Source organism: Gymnodraco acuticeps, unplaced genomic scaffold, assembly GCF_902827175.1.
Source record: "Gymnodraco acuticeps unplaced genomic scaffold, fGymAcu1.1, whole genome shotgun sequence".
Lineage (NCBI taxonomy): Eukaryota > Metazoa > Chordata > Actinopteri > Perciformes > Bathydraconidae > Gymnodraco > Gymnodraco acuticeps.
The window spans coordinates 269,169-289,632 of NW_022989979.1; the positions used below are offsets into that span (position 1 = coordinate 269,169).

Genomic DNA, 20,464 nt, shown 5'->3' on the forward strand with positions numbered 1-20,464 from the left:
ACCTTCAACTATTTTGCTGATTTTCTTTTATAAAGTTTCAATCATCTGTTTCCAAGTAGTGAAAACAAGGCAAAACATTCTCCAGCTTCACACAGAATATATATTGTATATTAGATGAAGGCTATTTGTGGAACATAACAATACATGTATACACTTCACCTTAACAGCTCTGGGAAGGTGTTATGTTCCTTTGTTAAAAATTGACATTTTATAAAGTGAACCATTCACAAAAGAAACCACTAGCACATTATTCATTCATGAAAATAAGTGTTGTTGCAGCCACATGTTTCAAAGTAGAGAAATGAACACAAACATGTCAAGTATTACATTAAATAAAATATCATCTTGCATATCATCTCATGTCAAGTGTTGGGATATCGGTAAATACAATTCTATACTAGAAATATACTTGATAACTGTACACTGTTGGATAGAGTATAAATACATTCAATAGTTCATTTAGAGCTCATATGCCATCATAAGCATGTTTTCATCTTGCATTTCATTTGTGTTAATTTAGGGATTTAAAAATACAGATTTCTGTACAAATGATAGCTTCAACATATATTACAGAACCTTAAACAAAATGTATTTCATGTTAGTCGAACATAAACACATTTCCATTATATATCTAGGTCCTGCAAGTTGCCCCAGCTGGGTCCCACCTTGACTTTGGCCTTCATCTTTACGTACAGTTTTACTGCCGACTCCATCTCCCTCTTCACTATATGAGCAACCTGACAGAAATACAAAGAATGATGTTTATGTATGGGCTTTTCCACTTTCTCTCCGCTTGAATGCGTAGGAAATATATAGTCTACATTACTCAAAACGAACAAATGGTTATCTTTCATCACAGGCTAATCATTTACTGCAAACATACTGTATCATATTAGGGCCCCGTTCTTTATTTTGTGAAATGAGACTTATCAATGCATGCATACAACTGTAACCTGTTAAACTACTATAAAATACTTACCAAACACTACTGATGATTTAACAATCCAAATATTACTGTTCCTACCTGTATGAGGTCTTCCTCTGTGGTTTCATAGATGAGCTCATCATGCAGCTGCAGTACAAAGTAGGCTCCTCTGAGTGGAGATGTTCGCACCCTGCGATTACTGCTGGCTGTATAACAGACATCATATAACATGGTTAATCTGCAGACTTCGTAAGATCTATTCCTGCATGTAGAGTATACATAATGGGGAAATAAGATGTAAGTCACCTGAATGTGTGTGCTGGTGAGAGAGGGGCGCTGCAGGATATGTTTTTCGCAGTCGTTTCTGGATATTCACGGTGGCAAGTTTCACAATGTCTGCTGCTGAACCCTGCACAGTTGTGTTTACTGCCTGGCGCTCTGCCTGAAGACACAGGGATGTAATGTAGTCAATTCAATAATCACACTTTAATTAGACATTGCCCATCTTACAAATAAACAATGTAAAGTTCCCATGAAGAACGTGCTTACATGCCCTTTGACGTGCGTATTGGCGTTAGTGATCTCAGGTAGGTACCTCCTGCGGCCCATCAGTGTCTGAACATAGCCGTTTTTTATACAGTTCTTCACAGTTTCTCTCAGAAAAGCATTGATCCCTGAAACACAAGACAAGGCATGGATACTTCATTTCTGTTCCCTGTACTTCTGTATTTCTAATGATTATACCCTCTTTTATAAAAGTAACTGCAAACAATGCTTGGGATTACATTATGAACAATTCATTTTTGTAGGATTGTTACCGCGACAAACTGCAAAATATTAAAATGCACAAACAATTTATAACAATGAAAATCAAACAGCAGTGTATACCTTTGTATCGAGCCTTAAAACTCTCGATGTAGCAGGCCGCGTCGTTCTCCTCCACTCCCATTTGCTCCCCCAAAGACTTAGCTCCCATCCCATAGATAATGCCATAGCAAATCTGCAAAGACAACAGCCGTGAGAATGCATGCGGGTCCATGTGACCGTCTCTCTCTCTCCTGCCTAGCTGTACCTGTTTGGCCTGTTGTCGGAGGTTGTCGTTCACAGACTCGGGGTCAATGCTTTTCCACTCAGCAGCGATGCAGCGAAACACGTCTGCTCCTCCATTCAACACCTGGCAATGCCCACGGTTCATTTATTTTACATGTTTTTTTATGTTAGTTATGTGATGTTTCCTTGCTTTTTACTGACTTGCAGTAGGCGTTGATCCTTAGAGAGGTGAGCCAACACTCTCAACTCCAGCTGAGAATAATCAGCTGCCAATATCATCCCACCTACAGCACAGTACAGAGAGACACAGCTGGTAGAGCACTCTGAGACAAGGTTGCAGACAGTAAAGGTGACACAAAGCAACTATATCATTATAGTAACCTGAAAAGGGAACGAAGGCATGCCTCATGCTGACACAGAAGGCCGGGCCTTGTTCTGAGGTCACCGCAGAGTGTCTTTTCTTTCTGTATCAAAACAGTATGGGCATTAGTTGGACAAAAGTATTAACCTTAATGTAACTCCAGCCAAGTTTGGTGATTACTCATGGAATTCCAAACCATTCCCACCCACATACATAATGTAGTATGTTATTGTTTCACTTTAAATACCTAAAGTCTGTCTTTATCAATTGGTAAATGTTTTATTTCACTTTTAAACCATCTCAAACCAACATAGCAAAGGGGGATTGGCATTGCAGTGTTATAGGTGTATTATAAGTCATAGTCTTTGCAGAGATTTCCATATGACTGATTGTAGAAATATGAAAAACAAATGAAGGTGTATAGATGACTCAAATCCACGCGTATCATCACAATCCATAAATAAACGTTAAAATTGAAATATGAATCTTTGGAAAATATAATCTTGTTTTTTTGTTTATATGCATCAGATATAAACTGAATATTGATGTATTGATGTTCACCTACCCTGTTTTGCCGTCTTGTGAAGGTGGGCTCTCCCCCACCACCGTGGGCATGGAAATCTCAAAGTCTTTGGGGACATTCTGTATGTTGGGCTCAGTGAAGCTCACTCTACCTGAAAACAGAATGAACTTGGTCAATGCACGCTGTAGTTCTACTTCAAATAAAAACTGTATCCAACAAAAGTATTAAATTACCAACGACATTAAGGTGTGTCCACACACAGGCGCATTTAATGTCTTTGAGTGTGTATGTGTATTACCTGTGGCTGTGTGTGTCTGGGCGATGGGATATATTCTGTCCATGGCCAGTGTGTTGTGGTACTGCTTCTCCCGCTGCAGGGGGAACACCACCTTAGTCAGGGCGTTAGTGATCCGCCTCCACTCCAGGATCACACCTGGCAACGGGTGCAGAGGGCGGAGCTTCTCCAGAACATCCTACCAACCATTACAATTCGGTTTAAACAAAGTGGCACGTTATCTCACAAATATAACCTGATCTTCACACAACAGTTACAGTGTAATAACTTAAAGGTGTCACCTTGGTGGTGCTAAACTGTTTTCCAAGTCGTACTCTGCCGCCGCCTCGTCTGGTGTAGCCAAGAGTCTTCTTACTTTTGGATCCACCTCCGTCACCGTTTGGAGGCAGGTGCAGCTCTAAAAACAACACCTATAGTACACATGCATATGAGGACACATACGTTTGGAAATGGGAAGTTTTACTCTGCTGTATTATGCTGGGACAATGGTCAGACCTGTGCTATGTCGTCGATGCTGGTGAGGGAGAAGCTGTGTCCGGCCAGGTTGTAGGCCTGGGACTCCAGTGCTGAGAGTTTGGCTTGCATCACATGCTTTTGTCTTTCACACTCTTCAACACTGAAGCCCACTCCATTCAGCTCCAACAGAGCCAAAGACACCTGCGAGGGCATCTCAATGCTTCTGAATAAGTCTGTCACAAGCATTTAAAAACATTAAAAAAGGGTTAAATTACGTATATTTTACACACTTATATCTATACTCTGGAAATGTATGAATGTCTGTTAGTGTTTAATAATAATATTACAATTACATGGTGAACAAACAAACAAACAAAAGGGGCAAATAATAAAGTACAAATTAAATAAATAGCAGTAGGAGTGGAAGCAGGGGGACTGTGATGGGTTAGGGGTCAAAGGCCATGGTGAACAGGTGAGTTTTTAATGATGACTTGAAGATGTCCAATATATATATACTCTTTATACCAAGCATGCCGTCTTTCTCTAGCAGGCCGGTCAGATGGTTCATGACAGCGTGTACGAGCACGCTCTTGGTTGCTGCCCTAACACGAGGATCGTGTGCATGCGGGTTTCCAAGTCCGCCCAGCAGAGGCAACTCTTCAGGACAGTAGACCGTCACCATGTTGGGTAGAGTCCTCTCCTCACTGCCAGGGTCCAACAGCCAGCACGCAACCTGTGGCAGACAATCAAAACAACTTTGATAAAGTGTCCGAAACACATTTCATAGCAGAAATGGGTTCTTATCAACTTTCAGGTTTTTCTTAAACGTTCATTGAAAGTCCCTATTGTGGAGGAAATTCTAATTCCCTTAAGAGAAACTGATAAATGATTCATGGACAAAGTGTGCCTTTTGCTATATTTAATAAAGTAATTGAGAAAGTCTATATACAATTGAAATCGATCTCAAACCCAGGAACAGAGCAACTTCATCCTCAAAGGATAAAATGGCTTTGCACCCCGAACACAGCTTACACTAGAGAGAAAATAGCCAACTGGTCTCACCCATCAATTCTCTTAGGCATTGTCTAAAAATCCCCACCATTAAAGCATAAAACCCCACAGTCCTTAACCATTTGCAAATCCACCTTTTGCCCTTCCTGAAATGTAAATCCTAAACATATGTCTCTGTTAAACACATTTAGGACAAAAAAATACTATTTAAATGAGTAAAAGGCAATCAGAGTATAAGACATAATCTATATATCAGTGGCGAACCGTCAGGGCCTTCAAGGTATTCAGAGAATACCCTGGAACACTCAGATAAAACAAACAAAAAATCGATTTAATTATATAAATAAATGTAATAAAATGTATATAAAATGAATAAATGAGAATCGTATGTGTGTTGTTGATCTGTAATATTACAGTGGTACGTTGATTTGTTTGTCCTTCTCGGACCATGCACTACGCATTTCAGTGGTTTTCTGTTAGAAAAGAAAGCAACCAATCAGATCTTGTTCTGGGTATCTGGGTAGAATATTCTTCAACCAAGGTATTCTATATCCTTGATAGAATGCCCTGGCCGTTGCACTGAATGAGAGCGTACGTTTGGACTGTCAGTTTGATCAACCAATCATATATTGATTTGTAGCCAATGGGCGTATTCTTTCAGAGTTCCCCTCGGTTCCAGGGTGCTCTAGAAGGCCCGCTAGTTAACTGGCTCGAGACAGAGGATCTAGATGAATGCGACGAAGCAATTCATGCCATTTTATTGTTTTTATCGTTGAAATGACAAGTGCAACAGGTGAAGATGAAGTTGTTGCGGAATTGTTGTGAGTACCCTTTTCAAGACCACAATTCAGTGAAAAGACGGACATTGTAATGCCGCAAAGGGGAGGGGGTGTGTGTGTCTACAGAAGGTCCAGTTGTGATAGACACGGTTCGCCACTGCTATATATATTATTTAAATGATTATATGAACATTTGACATGACACCTATGTGTAGATTATGTTTATGCTTTTAGCACTGTTCAAATTATTCTGATGGCAAACCGTGTTTATAGAAAACCGACTGCAGTGACACTGATAATAAGAGTCAAAAAAGTCATTGGTGTGTGAGAATGTCAATCAGAGGTATTAAATGAAATCCCATATAGCATGATTCCCCTCACCTTGGGATCTTCACAGTTTCCCTCCAAGCTGATGCCACAACTCATGACCAGCGTCTTGTACACCTGGATGATGTCCCACGTGACGACCACACCTCCTGTTGGAGCTGTAGGCGTCCTGCTCAGACCGGCCTTCACCTGCTGCAGCCTCTCACTCACCGGCAAATCATCATCCAGAGGGGGAGGGGCCAGACTGGCGCTCAAACCTGAGGTGGAAAAGACATCAGAATCAGAATCAGGTTTATTGCCAGGTACATTTACACATTCAAGGAATTAGCTCTGGTGTCTAATGGTGCAAACATACACTTATAAGAAAATAAGTCGTATGTATGTGTGTGTATAATACCTTTGCTCTGCTCTTGCTGCAGAGACACGTAGTAGGCATCTCTTGCCCCCCAGCAGACAGACAGTCCAATCAACACCAGTCCATCCCTGTCTATTATTGGAAAACCATCGTCCCTGTGGAGCCTCTGGTTAACTGCTGATGCTGCACACACAACACAGGCATGGATGAGGACATTGCAAACAGCATGGGCTTTGCTTATAATGTTTAAAATGTATCATGTGTTAGATAACCATGCAAAAACACAAATGCAAGGGAGACTTGTCCAAGCAAAACTAGATATATTCAATCACTGGGTTAGCGCTTGGCAAAAACAGGTATCATCAATTACCTCTCTTATGTTTCCCTCCTATTTCCTCCTCAGTTTGATTACTGTGCTCCCTCTTCTCACAGGCCAAAGCCAGAGAGTACCGCTCCTTTGTTTTCCACTCATTGATGAAAGTGTTGAAGAGGCGCCTGTCACTTGCCACGTCTACAATGGAGAAGGCCCCTGAGCTGCTAGAACCGAGCGATGTATCCTGGGACAGCTGAAGTGAGAAGCCTTCATCAGTCACAGGTGATTCAGCATCAGAGGGGAGCTTCCCCCGGGGGGGCGGGGAAGCAGGACCTCCGGGAGGGCTTAGGTTCTGGTCACTGTGTAGCAAGAGTTTTGTTCTAGCCCTCGAGCGTGTAACAGTGTTGGGTTTCTGTCCCCGCTGGTGTCCGTGGGAGCGGTCTGATGTAGAATTAGGCTGTTCAGCGTCAGCTTCTGATCGATTTTTACTGTGTCCCGGGCCAGATGTAGGACATTTTGTGATCACTTGTTTTTGTAGCAGCCGAGTTGAGGGAGTCGACTGTTTGATTGGCTTAGCGATGAGAGGTGACTGCACAGATGACGTCGTCATTTTTACTCTTGGTGTGACAGGTGGAGTTTCCTGAGTAGGGGGAATAAGATCACCGGCAGAGCCTGGTCTCTCCGTTACATTCTCACTGTCACGTCTTGAGGGTTGTTCCTCCCGAGAATCATTCTCAGCAACAACAGCTTTTGACTTTGCTCCTTTTCTCTCCACCTGTATTGAGGTCTGAGGTGGATCTGGAACTTCTGCTGTATTTGCAGCATGTTTGAGCGTATGGGTTGTCAGGTGGCCGGTTGTAGTGTTTTGCCAGGGCTGGTCGGACATACTAGGCCAGCGGTCAAAGATGTCTTGCAAACCAGGGCTGCAGTCAAAACAGCTTTCAGGTGCGTTTTGGACTTCTGGGTGATTTAAAACTGCCTTATCTAACAATACAGCATTAATTTCTCCTTTCTTTACGTGTGTCTCTCCTTGCTTCCATTTTCACCCTGTTCATTGATCGTTTCCTGTCTCTTGCCTGGTTTATTGTCACTCTGTGCATAACTATGCTGTTTATTTGTGTGTTTATTGCCTTGATTATTACTGGTGTTTTCCTTGTCATGCTCATTTTGATTTGTGGTAGTAGTTGTAGTAGTGGGTTGTGGCTTTGTCTGACGGAGTTTTGGCTGTGATTCTGACATCTGAACATTGTCTGTGTTGGGTTGCTGAGCTTTCTGACGTGTGGCCCCTTGAGCTCTCTCTGTGTGTTTGAGCAAGCTCTGCCTCTCCAGAAAGTGTTCCCCCACCATCAGCGAGTCGCCCCACTCTGACAGGTTGAAGGAGGACTCGCCCCATTGGACCGCCTCCTGATTTTCAGCCTCCTGATTTGCGAGAAGCTCACTGCGTCTCTGCTCCTGGCTCGATGGAAGAGGGTTTATGATCTCCTGGCCAACAGGCTCCTCTTCGTCTGATTGGCCGAGACCAGCCAGCAGAAAGCTGTCGTACAGGCTGTCGAACAGGAAGCTACTGCTCCTGTTAACACTCTCAGAGGCAGCCTCCTCATCGCCGCCTTCATCCTTATCTTCGACTACATTATCCCCCCATGGACCAGGGGAATTCTGTAAAAACAATATTTGATTTTTAAACCACTTGAACATGTATATAATATAAGAATAAAAGAATGGATTATTCTGGATACTCACCTGGTTGCTGGTGTTGAGAATGAGCTCCATTTGACTATCTGTGATAGAAACATTGAATCTTGGACATGCATCAACTGGGGCTTCAAGATGTCCCTCATTATTGTCCTGATTGATTTCTACAGCTGTCTTTACCACATCCTCTATCATTTCTGTTTCTACTGTTTGACTCGTACCTCTATCAATCCCATCTCTGTGTTGGAATGCCGATTGAACAATCATTCTTTCTGTCTGAGTGTCCAATTCAAAGCTGTCACCGAAACTCTCCTCTCCTTTTTTAACGTCTCCCTCAGCTTCTCCTGCGTACAGCTCAGGAGATGAAAAGGTATCTACCTCTCCACCATCCATCCTTCTTCGCTTGGCCTCAGGAGAGAATAAGGGAACAGAGGTAGGAGAGACAATGAGGGGATTGTCTAACATATCTGCATCTGAAGGTGAAGAAATACCAGGAGGGGTTTTCTCCAAGGGGTCAGGAACACTAACTGCTGAAGTCACCTGGCCTGCAGGCGCTGAGGGTATTGAGTGTGATGTCTCTGCAGGCACTACGTTATTTTGTAGGCTTTTGTCAGTTTGTATAGAGTTGAGGACTTTGCTTAAGGCTCTCGAGTGTATCAGTCTACGTGGGTGCACAGGTGAGGCAGCAAGGCCATCTGATGTCCTTACAGGAACGATGTGTTGTTCTTCTACTCGTGATACTGGAGCTCTAAACCGAGGAGGAGGCATAGGGGAGAGAGAGGGCTGAGGACGTAGCGTCAGTAGAGGCAGGGGGCTGGATATGATATCAGCTAATTCCTGGGTCAGGCTCCTTTCAGCGACAGGACGGTTGGCCTGAGGACTCTCTGGTCTGATTGAGACAATCTCTTTACTCTTCTCTCCTTCTTTTTGCTCTGATTTCTTCTGCTCTTCTCCACCTTGCTTTGGCCTTGTCTGCTTTTGCCTTTCTCTTTTTTCATCTGGATCTTCTGTATTGTTTGCCGTTGATATTTTGTCATTTGTCTCATCATTTTTTGTACCTTTGCTTCTTTCTACTTGCACTCCATTCATAGTTTTTCTGTTGTCTGTCCTATTTAATTGTCTGTGCGCCTCTGGTTTTCTGTTTACCACCCTGACTTGGAACTTAGACCCCTGCTCTCTTTTGTCTTTTTCTTTTTCTTCCTCCATTTTCCTTTCCTTCAGTTTGTTTTTCTCCTCACTCTCCTCTCCATGTCTTTCAATATCTCTACTTTTCTCAATCTTGTCTCCTTGCTGGGAATCTTTGTTGTTGTCAACCTGTGCTTCATGTGAGCTCAAATCTGATGCAGTTGAGGTGTCTGAGTCGTCAGGGCTGTTTACGGCAGGAGCTCCAGGGGGAAGGGTTGTCGGGTCCCACTGAACTCCTAAGCGGGCCAGGTCTTCCTGAAGGAGGAGCCTCGCTTCAGAAACAATCTCAACGGCGGCCTCCTGTTCCGTCAAGGCCCGACCCCCGGTGACCCAGACGCAGCGGAGGCTCCGTCTCTCTGCTGCCTCCACCTCACTCTCATCCACTGCACGCTTAGAGCTGAGGAACAAAGACAGACCGGGAAAAATGTGCTTTTCATCTGGGGTCATGTTTCAGAGAGATTAATGTTGTTTGCTTATACTACAGTTGCACATACTTTATGCATGCTTAAGGCTTAAGAGGATGTAATGGGAATGTACCTGCTTCTATCTTTCTCATACTGATATTCTGCACAAACTGTGCTGTTGTATTTGCTGTAAAGTGTCTTTACTGTAGGGTATTTTTTATTATATGTACAGCACTTTGGCTCGACCAAAAATCGTTTAAAAATGTGCTATATAAATCAAACTTGATTTGATTTGATCACCATGACCTTTTCAAAATAAAGGAGTTGGTGTATTTTAAAATAGTGTTGTCAAGAGTAAAGCCTGCACAATCCAAAAGCATTTGTTAAATGTGTGCCTGAATTAGTGTCTTTACTTTTTACAATTTACATGTCGAGTTCTTTTTTGGGAAATATTTAATTTATATTTAATCAAATCATATTAAATAATCAATCAATTCACTGTTGACCCTTCGTTATTTTGCGAATAGGTTGTATTCAATAGAGACAAACAAGTTAGTTAATTAAAAAAAGATCAATATGAATGCCAGCATTTATAATTTCTCGTTGATAAACACATTTAAAAGTGGTACATGGAGTAGGTTTTAGTTTTTCCGTATGATGTTAATTATAATAATTATAATGTTCAGTCTGTGTGCTGTAAAGAGAGTCATATCCTTTTAAATAATATGTGTGTAAATCTGAAATGTAAACAAGCAAACAAACACACACCTACCTCTTAAATGGGATAGCATTCCTCAAGGCTTTCTCTACATCAGCTACAGTAGCCCTGGCGAGCTCAGCGACAGTACAGAGGCCTTGTGCGTACACTGCTCTGGCTCGTGTGGCATTCAGGAGAGAAACCCTGACGAGGTCCACCAGCTCCCTCTGGACTCCGAAGCTCAGCCTGGTCTGGAACTGGGACAACAGCAGCTCCATGTTGTGCCAGCCCAGGCGCTTGCAGAAAACTGTTACCATACCTGAAGGGATGGCAATGAGGCAGAGTGTTATAGCGTATGAGCATTTGATTTAGAGTCATTGAAATACTAATGCTTTGTGGTTCGGATTTCCTTAGAGTTTGCATTGATCATTGACAATATCTAATCACACCCAGACAAAGTTGTCACATGTCGCATTCAAGCACGGAACATATATATCATTATAATGTTCAATAATAACGTGCAATTACGTATCTGCCACTACGTTTCTTTGCACTATTCAATACTGCTTTTTTCTATTGATTATTTGACCGTCTATGTTTCTTGTAGTTATTTAATTGCTCTTTTTACTGCACTGTTAGTGTACAGTTTTATTATTATGCTGCTGTGTTTATTGTATCTTTGTAACTCTGGCACAACAATTTCCTTCGGGATAAATAAAGTCCTATCTTATCTTATCTGACTCTGTAATTCACTAGCATCTTCTAAACCCTGTCACAGTAACTTAATGCAAGAAGCGTAGGCACTTTACGTGGCTCTGAAGGAAGTATATAGGTGCCGAAACATCAGCTAATGGATTAAAGTCTATGCTGTATATATACGTCAGTCTAAAGTGCTTCTTGCTTCAAGTTACTGCTCTCCCTTTTTAATGTAAAGTTGTGTGTGTAATTCACAGTCGGTATATGCTACAGGGTAACATGTCCGGTGTTGGAGTCCTTAGAGACGCTCTGCATTACTCTTGAGCATTTACCTGCATACGTAGAAGCAGACTGCTGAAGAGACTGTAACTGCCCCCGGTTGCAGTTGTATTTGGAAGCCACTGTTCCCAAAGGCACCTCATTCACCAGATCATGGAGCACAATGGTGGTGAAAAATCTAAAACGAGTTCAGTAACGTTTTAGTTCAAATACAGAAAACAATGTGACTTTTTCCTATACCATGATAGAATTTATCTTACATAAGTGCATTACCGTTTATGTATGGCCATCTGTCTACGCTGCTTCTCTGTCTTGGCGACCAGTTTGCCTGTGACAGATCTTGCGAGGAAGCCTTCCTGGATGCCCACCAGCTCCGCTACTCTCTTCATCGATGACGAGAGCTGTTCCCACAGACAGAAGAACTGGTACCAATCTATGGTTGTCCACTCTGCATACAACGGGGTGATCTGAGGGGAATTTGGACATAACATTTCAAATACTGTGCATTTTAGGATGGGATATTTTTGGTATGGGTTAGAGGTAGAATTAAGATTAGGTTACTATTAGGAATGTATGGCTACACCATACATTTAGGGATAAATAAAGTTGACAACGTTTTAAGCAAATAATAAAACAATATCTGTGCATGTGTACCAGATACAGAATGTGCAAGTCATTTTCCAGTACGAATCCCTTCATAGCCCGCTGGAGATCTGCAAATATTCCCAGAGCCTCAGGAGGGGAGAGGGAGGAGGAGAGGGTGGCAGCACCTAGTTGGGTCGGACAGTACCGCTCCTCTGGGTACGGCAAAGACATTGGGATAGACATAGTATATATTTATTTAAAACGTGGTTAAGCTTAAACTCTGGTTTTACACTTCGTGCACATATTCCAATCTGAAAAATGAAGGACACTTGTGTAACAGTGGTTCCATTTGTTGCTAAAAGTCTACTTTAATTGTGTGTACAGATATCCAATACCTTGTCCTTCCTTCTGGATACTGATAAATTCATTCTCCATCAGCCATTCTACAGAGGCCTCAATAGCGCCTTTGTTGGTCTCTTCAGTTGATTCTTTTTTGCCGTCACATTTTATGCTGGCAGCCAGAAGTGAGCACAAAGCATATGAACTCACATCCTGTGGCGTGCTGGCTACACCTCCGACAATGATCTGCAAGTTGGGTTGATTCAATAAATGTTACGTTAATGGAGGTAAACTAAATGTACTTTATATTAACGGTCTCCATAGGATGAGAACAGTTTTATTCAAGAAGTATTTGTTTTGATCTAAATACGACATATAAATCATTTCATAGGGTGCCAAGTCGATTTAGATGTCAGCCATACCTCCAGGATGGCTCTCAGCATGCTGGTGGTGACGCCCTCTCCCTCTCTTCTCACCAGGCAGCTGCTGATTGGCTGAGGAGTACCCGTAAGGAGAGTAATTCCTTTCTGACGCTCTATCTCCTTACACACCAGCACACTCTCACCTGAAAGAAGACGAATAAAATGATGTGAGGCCAAAAGAGAGATCTATTTTAATTCACTTTTCTACTTATATGAGGCCAAATACTATGACTGAATGTTGTTGTCTCATTTTGTGTCTCTTTGTCCCTTTTTCCCTCTTTACCTATAGTGTCTACTCCTTTTCTCCCTGCTCGTCCGGCCATCTGTTTGTACGTGAGCGGGTCCAACATGTGTCCGTTGAAGGTAGGGGATCGAATGATGACCCTGCGAGCGGGGAGATTAACCCCTGACGAGAGGGTAGAGGTGGCAGCGAGGACTCTGACCGTGCACTGACGAAAAGCTCCCTCCAACACATCGCGCTCGTCAAAAGTCAAACCTAAAAAGACAGACTTGAACTTAGTCATATACACAGAAACATAGCCATTTATTTAGAAGTTTGTTGTGGTTGGTAAGAAATTCTTACCAGCGTGGTGGAAGGCCACCCCCCATGGCACAGTTCTCTGGAGGATGGGGTCTAAACCAGCTGGAGTTCTTCTCAGCTGGGCTACAACATCCACTAATCCATTCCGATCCAGACGCACTGCCTGAGGCTCTGCTTCGCCCTGACCACCTGAAAGGATGAGACCAGAAACAAGACTTCATTCACAAACAATATTTAGAACTTGACCTCAATTTTAAAGGTCCCCTATTATACTGTTTTTCATCAATATATTATAGGTCTCAGATATATACAAGACATGTCTCTGAAGTGTTTTGCTCGAAATACCAAACAGATCATGCATTGTAAACCCCTCTGCTCAGCCCTGTTTCAAAAGTGCTGATTCTCTGTCTGTTACTTTAGATCAGGGGTCTCCAACACGTCGATCGCTCGCGGGCAGCTTTTCAGTAGCTCGCCGCTCGCGGTTCACAGACTATAAAGAATCCGACGAAAATAAATGCACCTGAATCAGTCCGTGTCGCTGCGGCTCAGACACACATGGATTTATGTTTTAAAAAATACTCGCGTTAGCACCATGTCAGGTTTTTGGTGGATTTAATCAAGTCTTGGATTGCAGAGTATGAATGTCCTCTTGCTATTTTCAGTTGATAAATACTTGTGTAAAGTTTGTGAAGGCAGGAGGAAAGCTTCCGCGATCACTGTCTCCTCTGTTCCTCCAAACCCCGCCCCCTCCCTAAAAATAATGAGTGACAGGCTGATAGTAACCTGATAGAAACTTTATTATTCACTTAATCACTGATTGAGATGATGAAGCTAATTTAATCTCATACATTCATGGGATTTATGTAACAGTAAGACAGAGAATGTAAGTGTGCACCCACATGCACTATTTTAGTTTGTATATGCTGTTGTAAATACTTCTGTTGTCTGCTGTGTTCAGACTCAAGTCCTGTGTGTGATGCCACATTCAGGACATTCAGTGTCCTTTTTTAACAGAAGACCGTTGCTAGAAGCTGCAGCTAGACTGCAGAAGTATTAGTTTTTTGTTTTTGAGGATGGAACAATTTCACACAGTGATGCTAGACCTATGCAATTGATTTATTATGGTTTATAATTTCATGTCAAGACGAAGAAGAAGAAGAAGATGGCTGAACTGTGTCAATCCTGTGGAGATGGAGGTTATACATTTCCAAAATCATGTTCAGCTTAAGTCTCTGCAAAACTCACAACATTTCTGGAGCCTTGTAGACCCAGAAAACTATAATAAGAACATTCACCAAGCAGCACTGAAAATGTCTGCTTTATTTGGCTCTACATGCCTTTGTGAAGCAGCTTTTTCTGACATGAATGTAATCTAAATACAGAACAAGACTGACTGATGAATATTTAAATGACTCTATTAGAGTGAACCTAAGTGGGTACACTCCAGCATACCCCTCTGGTGGACTCCATGCAGTGCCATTCATCTCACTAACTGTAAAAAAGAGTGAATGCACTTATTTATTTATTTATTTATGTGCCATAAGATGCTTGTAAGGTGGTGATTAAGGTGATGTATTTACTATGTGGGCCATAATAAGAAGTGAAACATTTTCTTTTTCTCTTGGACATTTATGTGAAGTTAAGATTTTTGATAAGCTTTGGGTATTACAATTTCACACGTGTACAAAAGTAGCTTAATTTAACCGATGAGTGCTATGTGAAGAAATGTAAGCGATGTGATGGAAGTAGCTCTTGGCCACTTTCATTTTTTCAAAGTAGCTCTCAGATGAAGAAAGGTTGGAGACCCCTGCTTTAGATGACAATAAGGAGCCACTCCCCACGCCCCTCTGCGAGATATTTGGTTAAAAAGAACACAATGGTGCTCTAGGAGGAGATTCAGGTGATAAGGTGGGCGGGTGTTACCTTGGTTGGTGATTGGCTAACGGTTACACAAGCCAAAAATCGTTATGACCTCATAAAGTGGCCAAAATCTGATCAGCTCATTTTCAGACAGGTTTTTATATAAATGGATCAGGACAAAAAGAGAGAGAATCTTCTTTCCTGAAACTTTCAGAATCTCTTTACAGAGGGGACACATATTTATGTATAAAAGACATGAACAAGTGGATTTTGCATAATAGATGACCTTTAAATATAGAAAGTTCAAAATGTAAATTATTTTGTACCAGCATTTCTGAGGTTGTAGAATTCTCTGGCGATGCTGTCTGCCAGCTTCTCACACCAGTTCTTCGAGGGGCAGAACAACAACACAGAGCGGCCCTCTCTCACAGTCTCATAGCACAAGCTCACTATGTGGTCATCATCGCCCTTTATGAATCACATGTATTACACACAGCGCATGATTATATTACTGGTCAGAAAAGTAGGCATCATTCATTATGACACCCTCATTGGATGATATCTGAACTACACTCTCAGTTACCTTAATGTGGGGTAAAGGAGTAAACTTCCGGACCACAGAGAGGCTCTTGTCGTAGATGTTGCAGCCCACCTTGAAATGCTCCAGCAGGGGCACAGGTCTGTAGTCGGTCTGGTAAAGCTCTGCACCCAACCAGCCGGCCAGGAGGGAGAGGTTCGGCAAGGTGGCGCTCATACCTATGATCTGTACACCCTCAGAAAGAGACCTGCAGACAGACAGGTACAGATTGACATCAGAGGAACTTCGTAGCTGTTAAACAATACAAATATGGACAAAATAAAGAAAACAAACCCAGTGGTGTTCTGCTTCTGCGAAATGTAACGGATTTTGGTTAAGAGTAGTTCCAGTAGGTATCCTCTTCCAGAATCTCCAACCATATGCAACTCATCAACCACAACCATACCTTGTAGCACAAAATAAATCACACTTTTCAAATTCATACTTTATACATAAAAAGAACCTAGTTATCACTGGTCTGTTACCTAGTAGACCCATATTGTCCTCTTCAATGAGTCTGTTAACGAGAGAATTGGCTTTTTCTATGGTGCAAACAGCCACATCCAGTTTTGAGAATCCTCCAGCCGCCGAGGTGCTGCCCATATATCCCTCCACACGAACTCCAGCCTCTTCAAAAACACTCTATAGGGACACAGATAAAAGTTTGTTAGATGGAGATAAATACACATATGGACAACACAATTCTCATATTAACATGCATGTACTTTTCTGTCCATCTCTTCCTCACCTGAAGGTAGTGCATCTTCTCTTTGGCCACAGAGACAAATGGAAGAATGAAGAGAGCTTTTCTTTTGGTCTCTAATACACGCTTCAACATCAGCAGCTCTGCGACCAGAGTTTTTCCAGCGCTGGTGGGGGCTGAAAAAGAAGGAACCTAGAGCTGAAAATGACTGGCACTGGGAATCACTTTGTAAAGAGAGGTTCAGTTTCTTACCAGAGTATACCAGGTTTCCTCCCTGCAGCACCTGTCCAACAGTGAGGCACTGAGCCTGCCATTCGAACATGTGAGTCACTCCGTGTTTCTGGTAGCGCTCCAGGACAGGTTTTGGTAAGCCCCAACTGCATAACAGCAGCTTTTCAGCTTGTCCCGCGGGAGCACACAAGGCAACGCCTACAGTAAAAGTAAAAACGTCCTTTACATGTAGTATTTAATCAGACGTCTTTAGTACTGTGAGACATTGTATTTTTAGGAGAGCAAATTGGATTTTATATGGGAAAGATACATCTTATTTCAGAGTGAGGGCTGAGACTTCGTAGATGTCTTTGGTTGTGAATGGGGTATTGAGCTCTGACTGTTAAGTGTTTAAAAGTAACAGTGGTTTTCAATTCTTTACATGTCCATTTTTTTGTTTTTGGCAGGTAAAGGTGACAGCCCCCGCACTAGGTGTCTCTGTGTCCTGGCTCTTTTTTGTCTTTTGTCTTGACACAATGTGCTATAATAAATATTTTCCTTTTTGTATCTACTTCACTTTCAGGAACTATTTAAATGTTCTGCTTATGTTGCAAATTCCTACATTGGATCTTGAACAAATAACAAAATGTTATTTAAAAGCCCCAAGTAGTGGTCCCCGTCCCATTATATATCACAGCGATTGGGAGTCAGCAATCCAGCAAAAGTCAACAACACAGAGAAACAGAAACAAATGTAAAAATATGAACCCTAAAAATGAAAAGGAGTGCAGGTACCTGGCTGAGGTAAAGTGTCATTCAGAGTAGTGAGGTCTAAGCCACTGGGGACCGTGAGCACAGAGGCAGAGTGATTCTGTAATGATGACTGGAGTTTAGCTTTCTTCATGTTAGCCGCGAGGTGGGTGGGGCTGAACAAGATGTAGTCCCTCGAACCATCCGGAGGTGGATCAGCATTCATATTTGACACACTTTGGTTGTTGCTACCAGGAGAGTTTTTTTCTTCTGTGAGTACTTGCCTGCCTACTGAAACACACAAGTAAGACAAATCATTTTTCAACAGAAAAAGATAGAGCCGGATAATTGAAACTAAAGAGAAAGTGGGCAAAGATGTGGAAGTTAAAACTCACTTTGTGGAGTTGTCTACTTGCAGACTGTTTTTTATTTCTTGACCGGAAAGCCCATTGATGCAGGCAGAAGCTGGGGGTGTCTTGATATTGTATGGGCCCCTCTGAGCACACCCTGCTTTCCTCAGAGTCCTCGCTGAAGAGAAGCCGCTGTGCAAGATTTTTGCAGTCAGATCTCCATCCTGGTCTATTAGATTCACCACTACCCCCACAGACTCTTCCCTGGGGGCCGGGGGCTCTGTGGGGTAAAGTAAGGCCCCCGGGCTGAGGTGCTCTTTCAGTACGTACAGGGGCCAATGCCGCTGATGATGCTGCTTCTTCCTGTGCATTTCTGTTTCCTGTTGTTGGACATGCAGTGGTAACGGCAGGCTTCACGGGATCTACAGCATCCAACACCTGAAGCATTTCTTCATCTAAAGCTAAAGTGGATTCCCCCAGTGGAAACCCTTCTCCTCCATCCTACATTTAAGATGGAGAATAATACATGTAATTCGTATTTTATGTAGATGTGTAAAAGAATAGGAGATGACAAAGTAGGAGAAATACTATCAAGCTGTCACACTCACTGTGCGGCTGATGTTTGTTTTGTCGGGTTTCTGCAACAGTGTGTCTGGTGGAACATCAGGAGCATGGAAACTATCATCAATAAAAAAGGTGGTCAGCACATAACACACAAGACTGCTGTGTATTAATAGACAAACATTGAAAGATGTCTCTAGGCAACAGGTCTGATCTGGTTCTAATTTTTTAGGGGTGCACCGAATGGGAAATTCTTGGCCGAAACCGATACCGAAAATAGGAAACAGTTGGCCGAAAACCGAATGCCGAAAGGCCGAAAATGATTAATAGAAATATATATATATATAATGTATACATTGTTTACCAATGTTGTTCAGCTACCTGATTATGGAAATAGACATGATTATGGCAAAACTTAACTTAAATAATAATCACTATTTATTCAGCACTTTTGAATGCATACAGTACATTTATATATGTCATGTATTATTGCTAAAAAACATTATATCGCAGTCTTAGTGTCGCCAACTCGTTTCTAATATGCAAAGACAACAAATGCGTCTATGATGTATTTTCGATCAGACGAGATCTCTCCCCCGTCTGTGTGCGAGGGGGCGGGGCAGTTTACACACACGCAGCTGCTACATGCAGCGGAGCACACTGCGGAGATGGCGGAGAGAACGTGCTCCGAGGTGTGGTTAAACTGTACCCGTCTCGATGTGGAGAATACTTGTTACCATAAGTGCAATAAGAGTTTAGCATGTAAGCACGAGCAATTTGTCTAAACATTTAGCAAAAGTGCACCGCATGCAGACGGAGGAATGTACCGGGTTCGACCGTCTTTCTAGCAGCTCTGTAGCTCCATCCACGAGTAACGTTTCCACGTCAGGTGTTATGTATGCTAGCAGCAACACACGGAGTTAACTCCATGATACAAACATGGGTTAATGATTAGAGGAAACTGAGTTATTTAGTTTGTTAAAATTTCAGCTATTCTGTTTACACTCTGTCATCAGATTATTTAATACGATTTGTTTAAAGGCTCAGGGCAATCTCGATGACAAAGGTCAATGTTCTCCCCCCTGTGAGCCAGCCGCGAGCATGGTCGCCGCGTCTTTATTACGTCATCACAACAACACCTTAGGTTACCAACGTAAGCCTGTTCTGACATTCGGTGATATTTTTTCGGTGCTAAAACCCTTTCGGCCGAAAGCCGAAAGGGCCTTTTTAACCATTTTCGGCCGATAATTTTCGGTGGCCGAATATTCGGTGCATCCCTATAATTTTTCTTAATAATCCAACACTATTTAATTTAAGTGAAACTGGATTTAAACCTACCTTTTCTTCTTGATTTGGTGCTGGCCCATGTAACTCTTCTTTTTCAGCGAAGGACCTGAGGTGCTCATACTGAAGATCTGCAGTTTTTGACAAACGAGTTAGTAGTTGGTTTTTCAATAACATGACATCAGTTTGACTCTAGACACAACTCTTTTCAAATCTATATTTAACAAGGTGTATAAAAAGTAAGGAAGCGATCAAGCGAAAACAACTGTGCCCGGATGATGTATCATTTATGTTGCTAAGTGTAAACAATTCATGCAGCGGTTTACAAATGTCAAATCAAAAAGTCCGCCGAAGAGCCGCCCCGGTGCTCTACAAAAACAGTCCGAAGGGATAAAGCTTTGAATACAAAGGTTCCTAAGCACTCTGGGCCTATACCAATACAAAATAAAACATATTAGAAACGGGCAGAAGCTTTACAATCATGGAAATCTTATAGGCCATCGTTTATAAACTGGCCTTAATAACTGTACATGTGTGAGGTGGACATAACGTAGTGAAAAATATTTACAATTTAAATATATTGCTGAACTGTCAAATGGTAACAGTTATACAACCAAAGTTTATGTTCAGTAGTTCCTGAGTTTGTAAATAAAATAAAGATCAATTGTTTAAACTAAACTGTATTGATAAATAAAGTTTATGAATAATCACTTGTAGCTGCATTGCTAAACAGTTTATGAATTGTCATTATCAGACTGCATTGACACATATTTGTATGTGAATTATCAACAGTAAGCTGCATTGATAAAGTGTATGGTAGCAGTAGCAGCTGCTTAATACAGTGTGTGAATTGTCAGTAGTTATGCATTGTTAAACAGTTTATGAATTGTCAGTAGTATGATGTATTGTTAAACAGTTTAAGAATTGTCAGTAGT

The 20,464-nt window shown here is 42.0% G+C and overlaps 1 protein-coding gene across 1 annotated transcript; it reads right to left on the bottom strand.

Moving 5' to 3' along the window:
* Nucleotides 1–9: 9 nt before the first annotated feature.
* On the bottom strand, nt 10–19,882 carry polq (polymerase (DNA directed), theta). Its single transcript, XM_034211696.1, is given in 37 exon segments — nt 10–737; nt 1,025–1,131; nt 1,232–1,367; nt 1,475–1,599; nt 1,814–1,925; nt 1,998–2,099; nt 2,177–2,259; nt 2,357–2,439; nt 2,902–3,010; nt 3,158–3,332; nt 3,436–3,564; nt 3,650–3,843; nt 4,136–4,343; nt 5,782–5,984; nt 6,125–6,265; nt 6,453–7,430; nt 7,433–9,669; nt 10,449–10,692; nt 11,402–11,526; nt 11,622–11,815; nt 12,003–12,145; nt 12,329–12,518; nt 12,695–12,837; nt 12,978–13,190; nt 13,278–13,424; nt 15,422–15,563; nt 15,679–15,880; nt 15,967–16,078; nt 16,158–16,314; nt 16,421–16,551; nt 16,628–16,804; nt 17,380–17,599; nt 17,601–17,625; nt 17,730–17,845; nt 17,847–18,185; nt 18,293–18,362; nt 19,584–19,882. Coding segments are annotated over 37 exon segments (8,394 nt in total). The 5' UTR covers nt 19,652–19,882; the 3' UTR covers nt 10–623.
* Nucleotides 19,883–20,464: the final 582 nt, after the last annotated feature.